The sequence below is a fragment of the Camarhynchus parvulus genome, chromosome 28, assembly GCF_901933205.1.
Source record: "Camarhynchus parvulus chromosome 28, STF_HiC, whole genome shotgun sequence".
Lineage (NCBI taxonomy): Eukaryota > Metazoa > Chordata > Aves > Passeriformes > Thraupidae > Camarhynchus > Camarhynchus parvulus.
Window position 1 is genome coordinate 2,962,731 of NC_044598.1, and position 16,167 is coordinate 2,978,897.

Consider the following 16,167-nt stretch of genomic DNA (forward strand, 5'->3'; position numbering starts at 1 on the left):
CTTTCCTGTAGGAGCATTGGGGGTAGGATGGTCGGAGATGAGAGATCTCTGCTGCCAGGTCATGGAATTTGGGGTTTATTGCAAAGGGCCTGGGTGCAGGGCCCTGCTGGGAGCTGCCAGCCACAGCTCAGAGCAGGCCTGAGAGAAGAGAGGGGTAGAGAGGATGAGAGGGTAAGAGAGTAAGGGAGTAAAAAAGGTAAGAGAACAAAAGGGGTAAGAGAGTAAAAGGGGTAAGAGAGCGAAGTTCCCGTTACAATACAATAAATCTTCTGTGTTGAATATTCTGATTCTCACTAACCAATCTAGTACAAGATACAAATCCTATAGCATTTCCATACAGCCTATAAGAATCATTACATTACCATACTGTGTTACATTTTAAACCCTAAAAACTCCTCTTTGGGCCCCTTCTGCCAAGCTGTAGGGTCTGCTCTGACCCTTGGGACTGTCTGTAAGCAGAGGGTGTTGTTCCATCAAAAGGGGATTACCTTCAGCCAGCCACACCATTGGTTTCCAGTTGTTCAGAAACTAAAGTATCTCAAAGCTTGCTTGCATTTCAATCTCACTTATAGTTTCTATATTCTCAAAATCTTTTGCCAGGCAATCATATTTATAAGACTTTCCTGTTTCATCTTCCCCAACACTTTCCCAGCTATTTGAGGGTTCCATCAGCCTGGTAATGTCTTCCCCAGGACATTACTGAAGCAGATCTGTGTGACACTGGGGCTCTTGAAGCCTTTGGGAAGAGGTTCCTTCATTCCTACACCTGCTCAGCCCAATAAGAGGCAGATCCCTGCAGCAGCACTGGCTTTTTAATGTGTTCAGCTCACTGGTCTGCAGCTGATTCTCCTGTCTGCAGCTCCCTCCACTGCCTCCCCCATCACTGCTGAGCTGTCTCAGCCCTGCAGCAGCCCCCAGCACATTGTCAAGGCCAAAATGCTGTTGCAGAAAAGATCACATGATGGGGAAATAATGTCTGAAGGGAAAGGATCCTGAGATGGAGGTGCTGTCAGCCTGCAGGGGACAGCTTGGCCAGAGCAGCATTTACTGAGAAGTTCAGAGCTGGAAGGTTGGGAACAAGAGAATCTGGTAATTTAATGGGGAGCTCTCAGCAGCTCAAATGCCTCCTCCAGGTGGAGAAGGTTTGCAACTTCAGCCCTTTCCAAATCCATTAACTCATTTCGCTTCTTTTCCTTGCTTTACTGATCTGTTTCTTGTCCTTTTCTCTCCGTTCCTGCCTCTGCCTCTCCATGCCCTGTGCTGTTTGTTGGTGCTGCCCCTGAAAGCAGTTTAGTAGAGGCCAGTGGAGGGTTTGTGTGCTGCTGTTTGTGCTGTGGGACAGCATTTTGTTTAGATTTGGAAAGCTTTTATTTTACATTTCCAACAGTTTGTAGTGACTGTCACTGTCAAGAACGTGAGATATATTTGATAATATTTTATGTGAATGTTTGTATTTCTGGTTGTGTGATACTCCTTTAAAAAAAAGTCTGGTTAAATCAGATAGAATCTGTAACTTTTGGTTATTTACTTGTACACCTAAGCTTTACTGAGGTCTGGGCATTTTACTTCAGCCCCTTGGTTTAGGGTTGAATTTGAGGTCCTTATCTGTGCTATGGGCAATAAAAAGAGACCAGAATCAGGATGTTTCACTCTCACTGTTGGAAATGATGTTAAGAAGGGATGAGAGATCCTTTAGAGATGCCTGCAGTGGGTGGTGTGGGGAGGGCTGGCTTCTCACTGAGGCCTCACATTGCCTCTGGATTCATCCATTGGGTTCAGTCCTTCCCCTACCACATTGATTTAAAAAAAAAAATAAGTTTATGTGTCTGCTGAGTGCAACTCTGGAGTCTCTGGTGTCTAATTATGGCAGAAGCCATCTCTGCATCTCTCTTCTGCTGGTGGGGCACCACTGGGGGCTCTTCTCTACACACCCACCTGATATTAAGGGTTGGGATGGGACATCTCTGATGCCTCTGTCAAATCAAGCTGGAACAGGTTAAAAACCAGGGTGCTGATTTAGAAACAAGCTTTTGGCCAAGGCACTGGACTCTGAAATCTCTAAGTTTATGAAAAGCGCCACATTCCTTAATGGGTGCAAATGTCAGAGCATCAACTCTTCTTCTCATGGACAAGAACAGAAACCTCTGGGGTCTGAGCACCTCCCTGCAGGCTCCTTGCAGCTCCCACAGGATCCATGACAAACTGGATTTTTTCCTGAGGCAGGAGCAGCACCCTGTGTTTGTCTGACAGGTTTCTCTCCTGAAATGTTTCTATCCTGATGCTCCACTTGTCAGAGAAGTGACTGAACAACTTTGCAGCTATGGGAAGAGCAATATCCCTACAGCAATAACCCCACATTGGTAGGAGGTGAACAAAGATTTGGGGCAGGGCAGAACTGTATGGAGTAGGAATTTATCAAGGAGTATCTGCATGCATCAGCTCTGCATTACTCTTGAAGGGAACCTCATTTGTACTCACCAGGGACTGACATTTCTCAAGTGAAGCACCCTGAATTAAGAACATGAAGCTGGAACACCAGAATTTATCTCTTGGTCTGAGAGATGCTCATTTTTCTGCCAAAGGGGCAGTTTTGGCCAAGCCCTGCAGGGGCTGTGTGGGAATATCTGGATGCTCAGTGCTCCTGCACCCTGCAGAAGAAATTCACTACAGAAAAGTTGTTTCCTGCATTAGTTCAGAATGAGATTTGTGATGCTGGGCCAGCTTTTCCCTGCTGTCTGCTGGGAGCCTGGAGTGCCAGGAGAGAGGGACAGAGGGGTTTGTGTGCTTGTCTGGAGCACTGCAGTGATGGGCATGAAGGTAACCCAATGCTTTAGCACAGCCCAGGGACCAGGAAACTCTCTGCTTCCAAGATTTGCTGCATCCCATCCACACCAGGAGCTGCCTTCCCTCTCTCCCTGATCCTGCCTACTGCTGCCCAGATAACCTGAATTCTATGGAAAATTTGTTTCCTGCATGGAAGAGTTGTTTCCTGCATTAGTTCAGAGTGGGACTTGTGTTTCTGGACCAGACATTGTCAGCTTTCCCTGCTGTCTGCTGGGAGCCTGGAGTGCCAGGAGAGAGGGACAGAGGGGTTTGTGTGCTTGTCCGGAGCACTGCAGTGATGGGCATGAAGGTAACCCAATGCTTTAGCACTGCCCAGGGACCAGGAAACTCTCTCTGCTTCCCAAGGAGATTTGCTGCATCCCATCCACACCAGGAGCTGCCTTCCCTCCCTCCCTGATCCTCCCTGCTGCTGCCCAGATAACCTGAATTCACTGCCTTTGTAGGATCCAGTGCTTGTGTGCTCTCTCTTGGTCACAGAATTCAGCCTCAACCCCTGGATTGTTCCCTGCTCCCTCCATCAGCAGCTCTGTGCTGTGCTGGCCCCTCCTGCTGCCTGACGGTGCCCAGAGCACGTTTCCATGGGAACTCGACAGTCAGAGCTCACAGTGAATTTCCCTGCTCGCTGGACAGCTCGGGAAATTGCCAATCAGAGGGTGAAAAGCAGGAGCTGGAGAGAAAGTGAAGGGGAAAACAGCAGGAGAGGAGGGTGTGCTGAGCTGAGGAGGAGAGAGGAGAGCTTCAGTGCTGCAGGAATCCCTGTGGGGAGCTGGAGAACCGTGGAGGTGATGACCTGAGAGTGCCTGAGGATTTGGGATCAGCTCTGAGAATGCCAGAGGGTTTGGGATCAGCTCTGAGAATGCCAGAGGGTCCTTCAGAGTGCCCAGAGGGTTTGGGATCAGCTCTGAGAATGCCAGAGGGTTTGGGATCAGTCCTGAGAGTCCCAGAGGGTTTGGGATCAGTCCTGAGAGTGCCAGAGGGTCCCTGAGAGTCCCAGAGGGTTTGGGATCAGTCCTGAGAACGCCAGAGGGTCCCTGAGAGTGCCCAGAGGGTTTGGGAACAGCCCTGAGAGTGCCAGCGGCTTTGGGATGGGTGGTTTTAGGATCACAGCTCAGGTGGAGGGGTTTTAGGATCACAGGTCAGGTGGAAGGGTTTTAGGATCACAGCTCAGGTGGAAGGAAGGGGTTGCAGCATTCCAGCCCTGCTGGGAGGATGAGTCAGCCTGGATGCCGTGGGAGAACAGCCCTGTTTGGGAGCTGACGGAATCCAGAGGATCCCTGATCATGGGTTGGGCTCCAGGCTGCAGGGATGTAGGGGTCAGCAGCAGAAAAGCCCTTTCAGAGGTCCCCAGCTGCTGCAGAGGCATCCAAAGGGAACAGGCTGGATCATTTTCCTTCGTGTGATCTTCAGAACCAGGCTGTATGAAGCAGGATATTCACTATGAAAAAATCTTCATGTTGTCAGTGATTTCATTCCCTTTACTATTGCTCTTCTTATTCAGAAAATATTCCAGACCCATAGGTATGTGTATTTATATTTGTATTATTCGTGTATTTATATTTATAGCTTGAGTCCCTGAGGTGTCACAGTTTTAACCTGTGCTGCACAGCACATAGAAGACTGGCTTTTTTATTTTCCTTCCAAATTCCAAAAAGGAAAGCTGAAATTCCCACATGAAGGCAGAACTTCCAAAAGGTTCTGTCAGTGAGCCCTGTCAGACAGCAGAAGAACCTGTAAAGCTGCAGGGATGGAGCAGTCACTGTTTTAATGGACTTTTCCCACAGGGCAGGGTAAAGAAAACTGCTTTTGATTCAACAGAAATGGTGTGAGGAGGAAACCACAGGAATTACCCAGGAAATCTGAGGGGGCTCTGAAGGAGAAAATAACGAGTAACTTGTAATTTGATGTTGATTTGATTGCAAGGTGTAGGATAACTCAAAACTTCTCAACACCTCCTGCTCCAGCCAGCCAGGGGTCCCTGAAGAGAAAGGCAAAACCATCAGGTGCATTTCTGGCTGTCAGATCTTAGCCCACAGCTATTTCCCTGCTAATTCAAAGAACAGAAAATTATTTCACAGCACCTAAAGTCAGTGCAAGTGTTTCCCAATGTATTTCTCTCCCCTGTGTTGATTATTTTTTAAGGAGCTCTCCATGTTTGCCACCCAAAGGCTGCAGAATATCAATAAAGGCCTGGTGCAGCTGCAATGGAGATTCAGGGTAGAGGAAGGAGGAACCTTCCAGACCTCCAGTGTCCCTGCCCTGGCCAGACTGGGCTCACATCTGACACCTCAGTCACACCACTGCTGCTGCTCCTTTAGTTTCCATGCTCCTCCTCACTGCCCAGTCAATCTCTTCCTGTCCAGTCCCTTTTTTCTTCACCTCCTCTGTTCCAATCCTGATTTTTCACCTCCTCTGTGTGCTGTTTTCTGGTTGGTTTGACCACCAGCCCTCCGGAGCTGGCCCTTGTGGGGGCCAGCCTTGCTCAGAAGGCAGCTGAACAGCAGCTGCTTGATGAACTCCTGTGCCTTGGCTGGGGATTATTGGGCATCACCAATTTCAATGGACTCAATCAGCTGAAATAATGTCTGCAAAGGCAGCCAGTGCCATGCAGGTGGCAGGGAGGAATGTAGAAAGAATCACAAGGAAAACAGAAGGGGATGAAATTCCCATGGGTGTAGTTACCTAGGGATTCATGAAAATGGGGAAACTGGGAAACCTGGCCTTTAAAAAATATGCCAAGCCATGTATTTCAGCCACTTGTAGTTCTATAAATCAGGAGTATCTGCTCAGGAGTGGGTTAAGAGCCACTTCTAACACTCCATGGCACATGTCTGCCTGGGGCTACAGGGGAGCTGTGCCTGGTGCTGGGCTCTGGGTCAGGCTCAGGTGACTCCTGTGGTGTCTGCATGCTGGGGGAGCGTGGCTGCCTGCACATTCCTCTTGCTCACTGAGGAATTTCATTCTGGAGGGCATCCCCAGGGGCTGGGGGTGTACAAGTGTGTTCCAGGGGTGTGCTCATCCATTAGTGCTGCCTGTGTGCATCTGCTTTTCTGTGAAGGACCCATGGCACTGGTAGGTGTGTGCTGAGTGTACCTGAACCTGGTGAGCAGCAGGGAAGGTTCCTGCCTTCCTTTCCTGGGCGGGGACAATCCCCTGAGCCAAGAGGAGCAGGGCAGGGGTGTCACAGACATCTTTTATGAAAAATCCTTTCCTTGGGATTTTTTCTCCTGAAAAGCTGAGAGGCCTCAGGAACAAAATGTAAACATTGATTATCTGCTGCTGTGGGATGCAGCAGGTGGATCTGTGATTGGTCTCATGCAGTTGTTTCTAATTAATGGCCAATCACAGCCCAGCTGGCTCGGACTCTGTCTGACACACAAGCCTTTGTTATTCATTCTTTTTTTTTCCTATTCTTAGCTAGCCTTCTGATGAAATCCTTTCTTCTATTCTTTTAGTATAGTTTTAATATAAGATATATAATAAAATAATAAATCAAGCCTTCTGAAACACAGAGTCAGATCCTCGTCTCTTCCCTCATCCTCAGACCCCTGTGCCCACGGTCACACAGGGGCTGTGTGAATGTGTCATGTGCCATCCTTGCCTGGCATCCCTCCCCAGCACCTCCCTGGAGCTGCTGTGCTGCTGTAGCTCCAAGACCTGTTGTTTTTCAGGTCAGTGCACTCTGAGGCAGAGAGCAGCTCCCTTGCTCTTGCCCCTGTCACATTGCATTGCTGTGTGTGGAGCCAGCCCCTCTGATCCTGTCGCTAACAATAAGGAATCCTCTGGCACTGCTGCTCCAGAGCCACCTCCTGACACGTCCCCTCCCGTGGGTCCTGTCTCCCCACCCAGATCTGGGCCACTGGGGGAGGGTTAGCTCTGTTTGCTGGCAAAAACTGAGGCTGGGCTGGAGTTTGGGCTGGGATTTCAGTTTTGTGCTGTTTTAGTGCTGTTGACATCAGGCTGGGGAGGATTCTGCCCCAAACACTGCTGTGGTTGTGTTTGTGCTTGGCTGGGCAGCATCAGGCATGGGATGGGCTCCTGTGGGTGCTGAGGTGGGGGGAGAGTGGGAGAAGGCACTCTGCACCTTCCTTGCCTCCACACTTAGCCATCCCAACAAAACCATAATCCTCATTCCTCTCTTCGAGGAGGAGCACAGGAGGAGGCTGAGCTCAAAGTCCTGGGAGTGTTGGTCACTCTTCCAGCTCCCTGCCAGTGTGACAGGGGTGCACAGGAAGAGAGGGGAGCAGGGATCATGGATCTGTTCTGTAGGATTTGGATGATCCCACAGTGAGGCAGATTGGGACCCAGGATGCCAGAATTTATCCCAGGCTTTGGGAGGCAGCTGGTTGGGTTGGAGTGGGGAAGGGCAGATGGAAATCAAGGTGCTTGGTTACATGGCAGCTAAGGAAATGGTGGCTTGGAGAGAAGGAAAAGGAAACAGAAATCAAAGGTCCTGGAATGTATCACCCTGCTGTGTTACCTAAGGCACCTGTTGGACTTCACCTGCTGATCAACAGAAATGGGATTGCCCAGACAGTTTTTCTTACTGTCATTTCTTTTGGATTATTCGAAGAAAGAGGCTAATGAATGAAAGGAAATTATTAATCCTTTGTTTTCCATTGGGGAGGGTAGGACAGGGGAAGCCACACAAACCCTTGAAGGTGTGAGGAGCTTGGGCAAACCCTGCGTTTTCACCCCTGGAAGCATTTCAGCCAACGGCAAACCATTTCCATGGCAGGCATGTTTTTAACAGCAGGCTGTTTTGTGCATAAGTGTTCCTCTCCTCCTGCTCTGGACTGCAAGCCTCATAGCAGGTTGATGTTTCTGTGTTTGCCCCTAGGGGACAGGAAGCTCTTTGTGGGCATGTTAAATAAGCAGCAGTCTGAGGATGACGTGCTCCGGCTCTTTGAACCGTTTGGGGTCATTGATGAATGCACGGTGCTCCGTGGACCTGATGGGAACAGCAAAGGTGTGAACCCTCTGTGTGTCCTGCCCTTTGTCCCTGCCCTGGGTGGTGCTCAGCAGCCTCACCTCCCCCCTGGGGCACCCTGTATTTAGGGAACCCATCAAACAGGCAGGAATAGGGAGCAGGGCAGGATCCCTGTGCTGCCAGGAGGGGTTGGGGAAGGTGGGCAGAGCCTGAGGGAGCAGGAGGGGAGGCAGAGCACGATGAGTAGCTGAGCTGTCACTGTTCTGTCCTGAGCCTGTTCTGTCCAGCTGGGGCTGCAGGTTGAAGTGTTTGTACCCACAATGAGGAGTCCACAGAGGATTTGGGGAAGAGGTGATCAGGGGCAAGGGTGGAGATGGTGTCATCATCTGTAGAATATATCACTGAAGTAATAATTTGAGACCCTTCCTCTTTTTTCCAGGCTAGAGGACTTGGGATGAGTCATCCTTTTTGTTCCCTGCTTCCTTGGGGTGGCTTTCCTTTGCCTTACCTGAGATACAGACACTGTCTCTTGAGTGATGGCACTTTCACAGCACTCCTGTCACTGCAATCTCCTGTGCTCTTTCTGTCCCTTTCCAGGCTGTGCTTTTGTAAAGTTCTCATCTCACACAGAGGCTCAGGCAGCAATCCACGCCCTCCATGGCAGCCAGACAATGCCCGTGAGTATAAGGCCAGGGGACCTTCCCTCTTCCTAATCCTTGTCCCATTTCCCTGTTGCAGGCACCTTCCCACACTCTCCACAAAATCACAACAGGTTCAAAGCAGTGTCTGGTGTGGCTGGGAGCTGTGTGGGTTTGTGTGTGCTCCTCTCAGAGTGACCATCCTGTCCCCTGGGCTGCTCTTTGTGCCTGTGTTCCTCCAGACTGGGAGGGACAGCACTCACAGCTGTAAAAGCTAAATAAAAAGAGAGCCAAAAATCAGGCCATGATTTTGTCTTGGAAACAGCTGCCTGTTCAAAAGTGAGCAGGGTGAAAGCTGACAGGTCAGCCACATGGGTGGTCAGAGCTTCAGTGTCTGAGCACTCCTTGGCTCCTCTGATTTAGGCAGTAGAGGAGACCCCTGGGGTGGGCTGGGTGTGGGTGGGAACTCTTTGTGCCTGTGTGGGGTTGTGGGGCTGCAGCTGTGGCCTCATCTCAGGCAATGTCCAACCTGAATTTGGGGCACCTGATGGACAGGACAGTGCCCTGCTGCAGCCAGGGAATTCCCAGGAGCTGCTCTGGCTGCACCAAACCTGAATTTGGGGCACCTGATGGACAGGACAGTGCCCTGCTGCAGCCAGGGAATTCCCAGCTACCAGGAGCTGCTCTGCCTGTCCAGCCAAGCTCATGGTGGTGCTTGTGGCCATCAATGCCCTGGGTGTTCCTGGCTGCGCCATCACCTGCTGAGCACAGCCAGGGATGTGTGCATCCATAGGCAGCTGTGTGAGGGGAAAGGTGTGAGAGGGAAGGGTTTGATGGACAGACAGATGGGGAAAGGGCCCAGCCCAGGTTCCAGGCAGCTCCCCAGCACTTCCACACCAATATTTGCTTTTCTGCTCCTCTTCCCACTCCTCTCTGCTGCCTGTCCTGCCCCGTCCTCCCTTGCCTGACCGCTCTGGCTGTCCCACGCCTCTTCCTTCTCTCCTGCCTCCTCTGTCTCCTCTCTCTGTGCCTAGGGTGCCTCCTCCAGTCTAGTGGTGAAGTTTGCTGACACAGATAAGGAGAGGACCCTGCGCCGTATGCAGCAAATGGTGGGGCAGCTGGGCATTCTCACTCCATCTCTCTCCCTGCCGTTCAGCCCATACAGCGCCTATGCGCAGGCTGTGAGTATCCACGGGGGAAGGGGGGAATGCAGCCCCTGGGAGAGCTCCCCAGCCCCTGGCTGGCTCCTTTCAGCACTCAGCTGCCTCGTCTTGCAGAATTTTTCTGTGGTTTTTCTGCTGGAAATGGTGGGAGGGGCAAGGGAACAGCAAAGGTGTCGTCTTGGTTTGGAAAGACAGGAGTCTGCTAAGGAAGGCAGGAGCCTCCCCTGAAATGGAGAATGTGAACCCTCCCCACCCCTCCGAATTGCTATAAATTTTAAATTAAGGGGCTCTCAGGCAAAAATATGGGAGCAGGAAATAACAGTTCTTTAATAGGGAAGAGGAAAAAAAAGGATAAAATAAACAATGCAGTAAAATAAAACACTGACAGAGTCAGAACCCAACCTGACACCCTGTGGGTCAGGGTGTTGGCAGCAGTCCCATTGGAATTGTGGCTGCAGCCCTCCTGCAGTGTCAGGGGTGGTTCTGCTGGAGCAGGGATCCTGGAGAAGGGTGCAGTCTCTTCCTCTGAAGATCCAGGGGAAGAGGCAGCTGCTGTTCCTCTGGGAAATCCAGTGGAGAAGCCGTGCTGGTGTTCCAGAATCTCCAGATTATATCCAGGCAAGAATGTTTGAAATCTCCAGATTATATCTGGGTAGCAATGCTTGGCTCCTCCCTCTGGGCTCACATCTCCCAATGGGATGTTCTAGTTCTTATCAGCCATGCAGGGACATTCAATAGTCTGTTATCAGCAGATGTCCCCTCCCGAGGGAGGTGTGATTGTGGTCACTCAAAGAGAGAGATAAGGCAAACTGCCCCTTGACAAAAGACAGCTGCCATACAGATGGTAATAGAAAACATCTTGCCTTGCAATCTGGAACAGGTGTGAACCCTGGGATCTCTCCTACAGAATGGAGAGCAGAGATGGGGATGGCACAAGAGGAGAGAGTCAGTGTGAGGTCAGTGCCTCAGAGAAAAAAAAATAGGAGAACCAAACCCAGTGGAAAGTAAAAGGAAAGGAAGGAAGGAAAAAAATCCCTAAAAAGTGTGAGACAGGCTGAGTCTTGAGTCAAGGGGAAAGCCAAAACAGAGTCACAGAGCAGGAAGGCTGCTTGGGAGAGCTGGGGCCTCCTCAAAGTGAGCCTGGGGTTTCTCTGATGTTGTTGGAGGTGTTGGGAACAGGTCAGTCATGACCCATTTCCTTTGTGGCTTGTTATGAGGAGAGCTCAGAGCAGTGGTTCCTGCAATACCAGCCTGTGAACCCTTCCTCTGGCTCTGGGACACAAATATGTTGTCTCTCTGGGTTTGGAGCAGCAGGAGAGCTCTGGGACCCAGCCTCAGGAGTTCATTTCTCTGCTGGAATTCCCAGGAGGGCCCTGGAAGTTCCCCCAGTGCTGTTCTTGGCTCCCAGGTTCTCTCACTTGGCCAGTGGGAGTTTGCAAGGTGCTGGAGAGGGAGCAGAGAGCCAGAGGTGTTTCAGCAGCCTGGCTGTGCTTTGGGTTTTAGTGAGAGAACCTCCTTGCCCTGGAGGATGGTGGCAATTGCCATTGATGTTCCTGGTAGGTCCCAAACTCAACAAGTCCCAGATCAGCTGTGGTGGAGCATTGTTTGAGCCTCCTTGGTGACTGTCACTTTCAGGTCTCTGCTGCCAAGGGTGAAGCCCACGGAAGGAGGCTCAGAAATTGCTCAAGGCATGAGAGATTCCTTGTGTTGACAAAGAAGTCAAAAGCAGATATTGTTACTGAAAGTAATTTCCTAGGGGGGAGTGCAAATAAACCTGTTTTTGTGTATGTGGACACCTTCTCCTCTGGCTTCAGCAGCTCCTTGATGTGCCTTCCTTTCATTCACATGACAGAGGAGGAGTTGCTTCTCCATTGTTGGCTCAATCCTCGAAGAATCCCCAGAAACTGCCAAATGCATTTTAAGTGTGTGGCAAGAGTATGGATGAGAAAAAAAAAGGAAATACATATGATGCTCTATAACTTTGGGGAAATTTGCAAGCCAAACAAAGAATTGATCCAACACAGATTATTTGAAGAGCCCTTTGTGACCAGGCCCCACCTTTTGCCAGGATCCTTTTCTGTGCAGCCCAGGAGCCAGCTGTACCTGAGGGCAGAATTGTAGCCAGCCATGAGATGATGATCCTGGTTTGTCTCCTGCTGTCCTGGAGATGGCCCTGACCTGGGCATGGTGTGGTGGTGAAGGCAGGGATGGACCACACAGTGAGGTTGTGGTGGCAGGAGCTGCTTTATCAGCTGGAGCTCCAGGCTGTGAAAGGAGGAAGAGCAGTGAGAGCTTCCAGACTCAGCCTTGTAATCTTCAGGAACCCTGCTGATGCCAAGGAGGCAGTCAGGTCTAAGCTGTGCCTCCTTGCTTGTCTGCATCTTCTTTCTCCTCAGTTGTGTCTGTTACTGTGTTTCTCTCTGATTCTTCACTGGCCTTCCCTCTGACTCTGTTTTGGCTTTCCCCTTGACTCAAGACTCAGCCTGTCTCCCACTTTTTTAGGATTTTTTCCTTCTTTTCCTTTTACTTTCCACTGGGTTTGGTTCTATTTTTTCCCTGAGGCACTGACCTCACACCTGACTCTTTCTCCTCTTGTGCCATCCCCATCTTTGCTCTCCCTTCTGGAGGGGAGATCCCAGCCAGCCCTCACACACCATCAGAGAGAGAGGGAATCAGCCCTCTGGCATTCCACCTGACATCTCTGAAAGTGGGGGCAAAAGAGAGGGATTTCCATGCTGAATCTCCTTTTGGTTCCTCACAATGCTCTGTCATGGACAGCCCTTGGCAGCTGGGACCTCTGGTGAGCCAGGGCTCAGGGGAAGCCCAAAATCCTTCATGCCTTCCTCATTCTGGGCTTGGAGGAGTAAATGCTGCACCCAGGGTCCCTGCAGGGCTGGGAAATACAGGTGAGCATTCTGGATTCTGATCATTGTAGATTCTGACCTTTCTGACCATTCTGGATGTGGCTGAAGCAGACTGACAGGAGCAAGAGCTGCTGGGATGAGCTGGTGCATCAGAGGCATCACAGTTCTTGTAGCCATCATTTCATACACCACAGTTCTTGTAGCCATCATTTCAGCAGCTTCCTCTCCCTGTCCCCACAGGGTTTAGGAAGAAGTTTGGAGCCTGGGTTTGTTTTTGTTTTGTTTTCAGTTGTCCGTTTTAAATTTATATTAATAACCTTCTTCTTCAAAATCTATCTCAAAGTTAGATTGAGTCTAAAGTTCAGTCTAAAGTTATTCAGATCTATGCAAATATGCAAAATAAGGTGCTTAAAATGTCAAACAGTGCATGTTAGCTGAAACTGTATGGAAAAGTCTCATCTGGGAAGTACAACTGGCCAAGCATCTGAAAGCAGTTTATTTCAGTGCTTAAATCAGGTTTTGATCCCAGGTGCTCCTGCAAATCAGTTCATTTTATTCAACAAGTTAGTTCAGGTGGACTCAGGAAACGTTTGGGAGGTAAAAAAAAAATCAATAAAAAAGAGGCCTGAAGTCTTAAAAAAGAAACTAGAGCAATTTACTAAGTGCTTATAATGCTTGAATATTTCTTGTATATCATAAATCAATTCGTTCCAAACACAAAACATAATTTGTTCACACCTCCCTCCTTTTATTTCTGCTCTTATGGTTCATTATGATAATTTTATGTAAGTGATGAGAACAATTCCAGAGTGCCAATTTGGTGCTGCTGTAGCCTTGGTCCAGCCAGAGTCTGGCACAGAAATGAGAAAAGAGAAGATCAATATTCACATAGTGAGTGGGAAATGTGGTGGTTTTGCACCCTGGAGAGGGACAGGAGCAGGAATGCCCAGGGACCCCACGTGTCACTGCAGGCCTGGCTCAGGGGGCTCCAGCAGTGAGTGCAGGGGAGCCAGGGATGGTGTGGGGGTGAACAGAGAGGTGGTACCAGGGCTTGTCCTGTCTGGAGTGGCACAGGAGTGACCCCTGTGCTGTCCCCTTGCCCCAGAGCCCTGCACTGGGATGGGCCTGGGAGCACTCACCCATCCCCAAAAGGGCTCCAGCCAATTTCACCCCAGGGCTGGGCTTATTTCCAGCTTACAGAGGCAGCCCTGCCATGAAATTCCTCTTCTTTTTGTGCTGAAGCCATGATCAGCTGCTGTGTGAGGAGATTGGGAGGTTTAGCTGGCCACAGACCTCTCACAGGTAGCAGATCCTCCAGCTGAGCCCTGGCCCAGCTGCCTTTCTGACCTCAGCCCTGGTGAGGGCTGGGTTCCTGGAGAGCTCTGTGTTTGTGTGGCAATGCCAGGAAGATTTTTTGGTGTTTCCTTGGGTTTTGTCCCTTGTGTCACCCCTCAGCTCCTCCTGAGGAGCTCAGGTTTCCTGAGAGCCATGCCTGGGCCTGCCCTGCTCTTCTTGCTTGATGTGAGGACAGAGCTGATAAAGGGCTGGACAATTCTGCATCCAAGTCTTTTTTGCCACTGCACTCTGAGGGCATCTTATGCCCCCACTGATGGTCAGATAGGACCAGAAGGATTTTTTTTCTTCTCTTAACCCTCCTCCCAACCCTCCCACCCTTCCTTCTGTACTGTGCATCTCTGCCTTGGCAGGTGTGTCATGGCACCACGAGGAGCTGATGTCCCCCAGCCCCAGGGTGCAGGGCAGTGCCAGGGGACAGCCTGAGCTCAGGGCTCCAGAGCTCTGAGGGCAAAGCAGGGCACGAGAACTGGGCCTGGCACAGAGCTGTGCCCGTGCCAGAGCAGGATCTGCTCGTGGAGGCTGGGCAGAAGCAGAGGGATCTGGGCCCTGTTCCTCGAGGCAAAGCTGTGTTGTTGAATGTGCCACTGTCCTGGCAGAAGTGACAGGGAGAGGGGCCTGTGCCTGCCAGTGCAAATGTGGAGATGCTGCTGGGTGCCAGGGGCACAGCCCTGAGCTGCTCCCTGCCCTCTGCAGGAGCTCTCAGAGCCCCAGGGGCCTGTCCTGATGCCCTTGCCCAGCTGAGTGAGCCACAATCCCTCAGAGGGTGAGGCATGGGGGTGCCCAGCTGTGACCCTGGCATCTGGGCTGCCCCCTGAGCTGTGTGCCCTGCCTGCAGGACAAGGTGGCTCTCAGGGGTGGCTCTCACTGTCCCACATTGGCAGGGACAGCAGCTGTGTGGGTACAGGGCTGCAGGGACCTCGTGGGCCTGGCACTGGGGGAGCACAGCCAGCACTGCCCTCCCCAGCAGCCCTGGCACTGGGGGAGCACAGCCACCACTGCCCTCCCCAGCAGCCCTGGCATTGGGGAAGCTGCAGGGCAGGTGGCAGCACCTGGGGGAGGTGCCAGCCAGGCTGCTGTGCACAGCCTCCCCCAGCTCTGCAGGGCCCTGGCACAGGGAGGCCCTGACTGCCTGGTCCTGCTTTGCAGCTGATGCAGCAGCAGACCACGGTTCTCTCCACCTCCCACGGCAGCTACCTGAGCCCGGGCGTCGCCTTCTCGCCGTGCCACATCCAGCAGATCGGGGCCGTCAGTCTCAACGGGCTGCCGGCCACTCCCATTGCACCAGCGTCAGGTGAGGCCTCCCCCAGCAGGGAACTCCTGGCCCAGCACTCACAGGGCCCCCCCAGGGCAGACAATTGTGCAGCTCCAGCTCAGCAGCTGCATGAGCTCGCTGCTTTCCAGCACAGCAGTCTCTGCTCTGCACAAATTCCTGCAATCCTCTGACACCCTCACATGTTCAGCACATCCTCCTGCCCTGTGGCTGTGCATTCTTGCTGCAGTTTTTGTAAAGGCCTGGGTTCCCAGCATTGCACTTGGCTCAGCTCAGCAGTGCTGCTGTTCATGATCCTCACCCCACAGCAGTAATGAATGTTGGGTTCAAACCCTGTCAGAGCAGGGTTGTGTCCTGCCACGTGCTGAGCAAACCCAGATCAAAGATGTTCCCCCCACCCAACGCTCTGACAGCACTCAGGACTGGCAGTTCTTCTCACACTCTTCCCACTAGTGCTGCCTCTTCATTTTGTGAAGGCTCCAGCACCAGTCTGTCATCTCCATGTGCCAAGTGGAAGAGTTAATGGCTTCAGACACAGCAGTCCTGCAGGCAGGTGGAAGGGGGGAGCAGGGGCTTTGTGGGACCTTGACTTTCATGGGCTGTCCTCTCTTCTTGTTCTCCAGGGCTACATTCACCACCTCTCCTGGGAACAGCAGCCATGCCAGGACTGGTGGCACCCATTTCCAATGGATTCACTGGAGTGGTACCATTCCCAAATGGGCATCCAACCTTGGAAACAGTTTACACCAATGGCCTCGTGCCATATTCAGGTATTGAGAGCAGTAAAAAACCCCACCTGAGGAACTGCAATTAAATCCTCTTTTCTGCATTCCCCACATTTTTATAGCTCCTTCCCAGCCAGAAACTGAGACTCACTTGGGGGTGAGGGTGGGAAGCAACACAACACACAAACACACACAAACAAGGAATGCATGAGTGGTTCCTTTGCTGTGTTTCTGATTGTGTTTTTTCTCTGCAGCCCAGAGCCCTTCAGTAGCAGAGACTTTGCACCCAGCCTTCACAGGAGTTCAGCAGTATGCAGGTACCAGCTTCCCTTGTCTCCTTCAGCCCTTTGTGTGGCTGACCAGATCCTCAGGTAAATGCT

At 51.3% G+C, this 16,167-nt stretch overlaps 1 protein-coding gene across 3 annotated transcripts in view; it reads left to right on the top strand.

The window, feature by feature from the left end:
• The window catches only part of CELF5 (CUGBP Elav-like family member 5), a 38,871-nt gene that overhangs the window by 18,126 nt on the left and 4,578 nt on the right, over nucleotides 1–16,167 (top strand). For 2 of the 3 annotated variants that reach the window (XM_030966635.1, XM_030966636.1), the window contains exons 4-9: nucleotides 7,682–7,810; nucleotides 8,369–8,448; nucleotides 9,444–9,590; nucleotides 14,939–15,083; nucleotides 15,686–15,832; nucleotides 16,042–16,104. In XM_030966635.1, the coding sequence (XP_030822495.1) occupies nucleotides 7,682–7,810; nucleotides 8,369–8,448; nucleotides 9,444–9,590; nucleotides 14,939–15,083; nucleotides 15,686–15,832; nucleotides 16,042–16,104 (711 nt within the window). The remainder of the gene's footprint in view (nucleotides 1–7,681; nucleotides 7,811–8,368; nucleotides 8,449–9,443; nucleotides 9,591–14,938; nucleotides 15,084–15,685; nucleotides 15,833–16,041; nucleotides 16,105–16,167) is intronic. The other variant, XM_030966637.1, reaches the window with a different exon arrangement.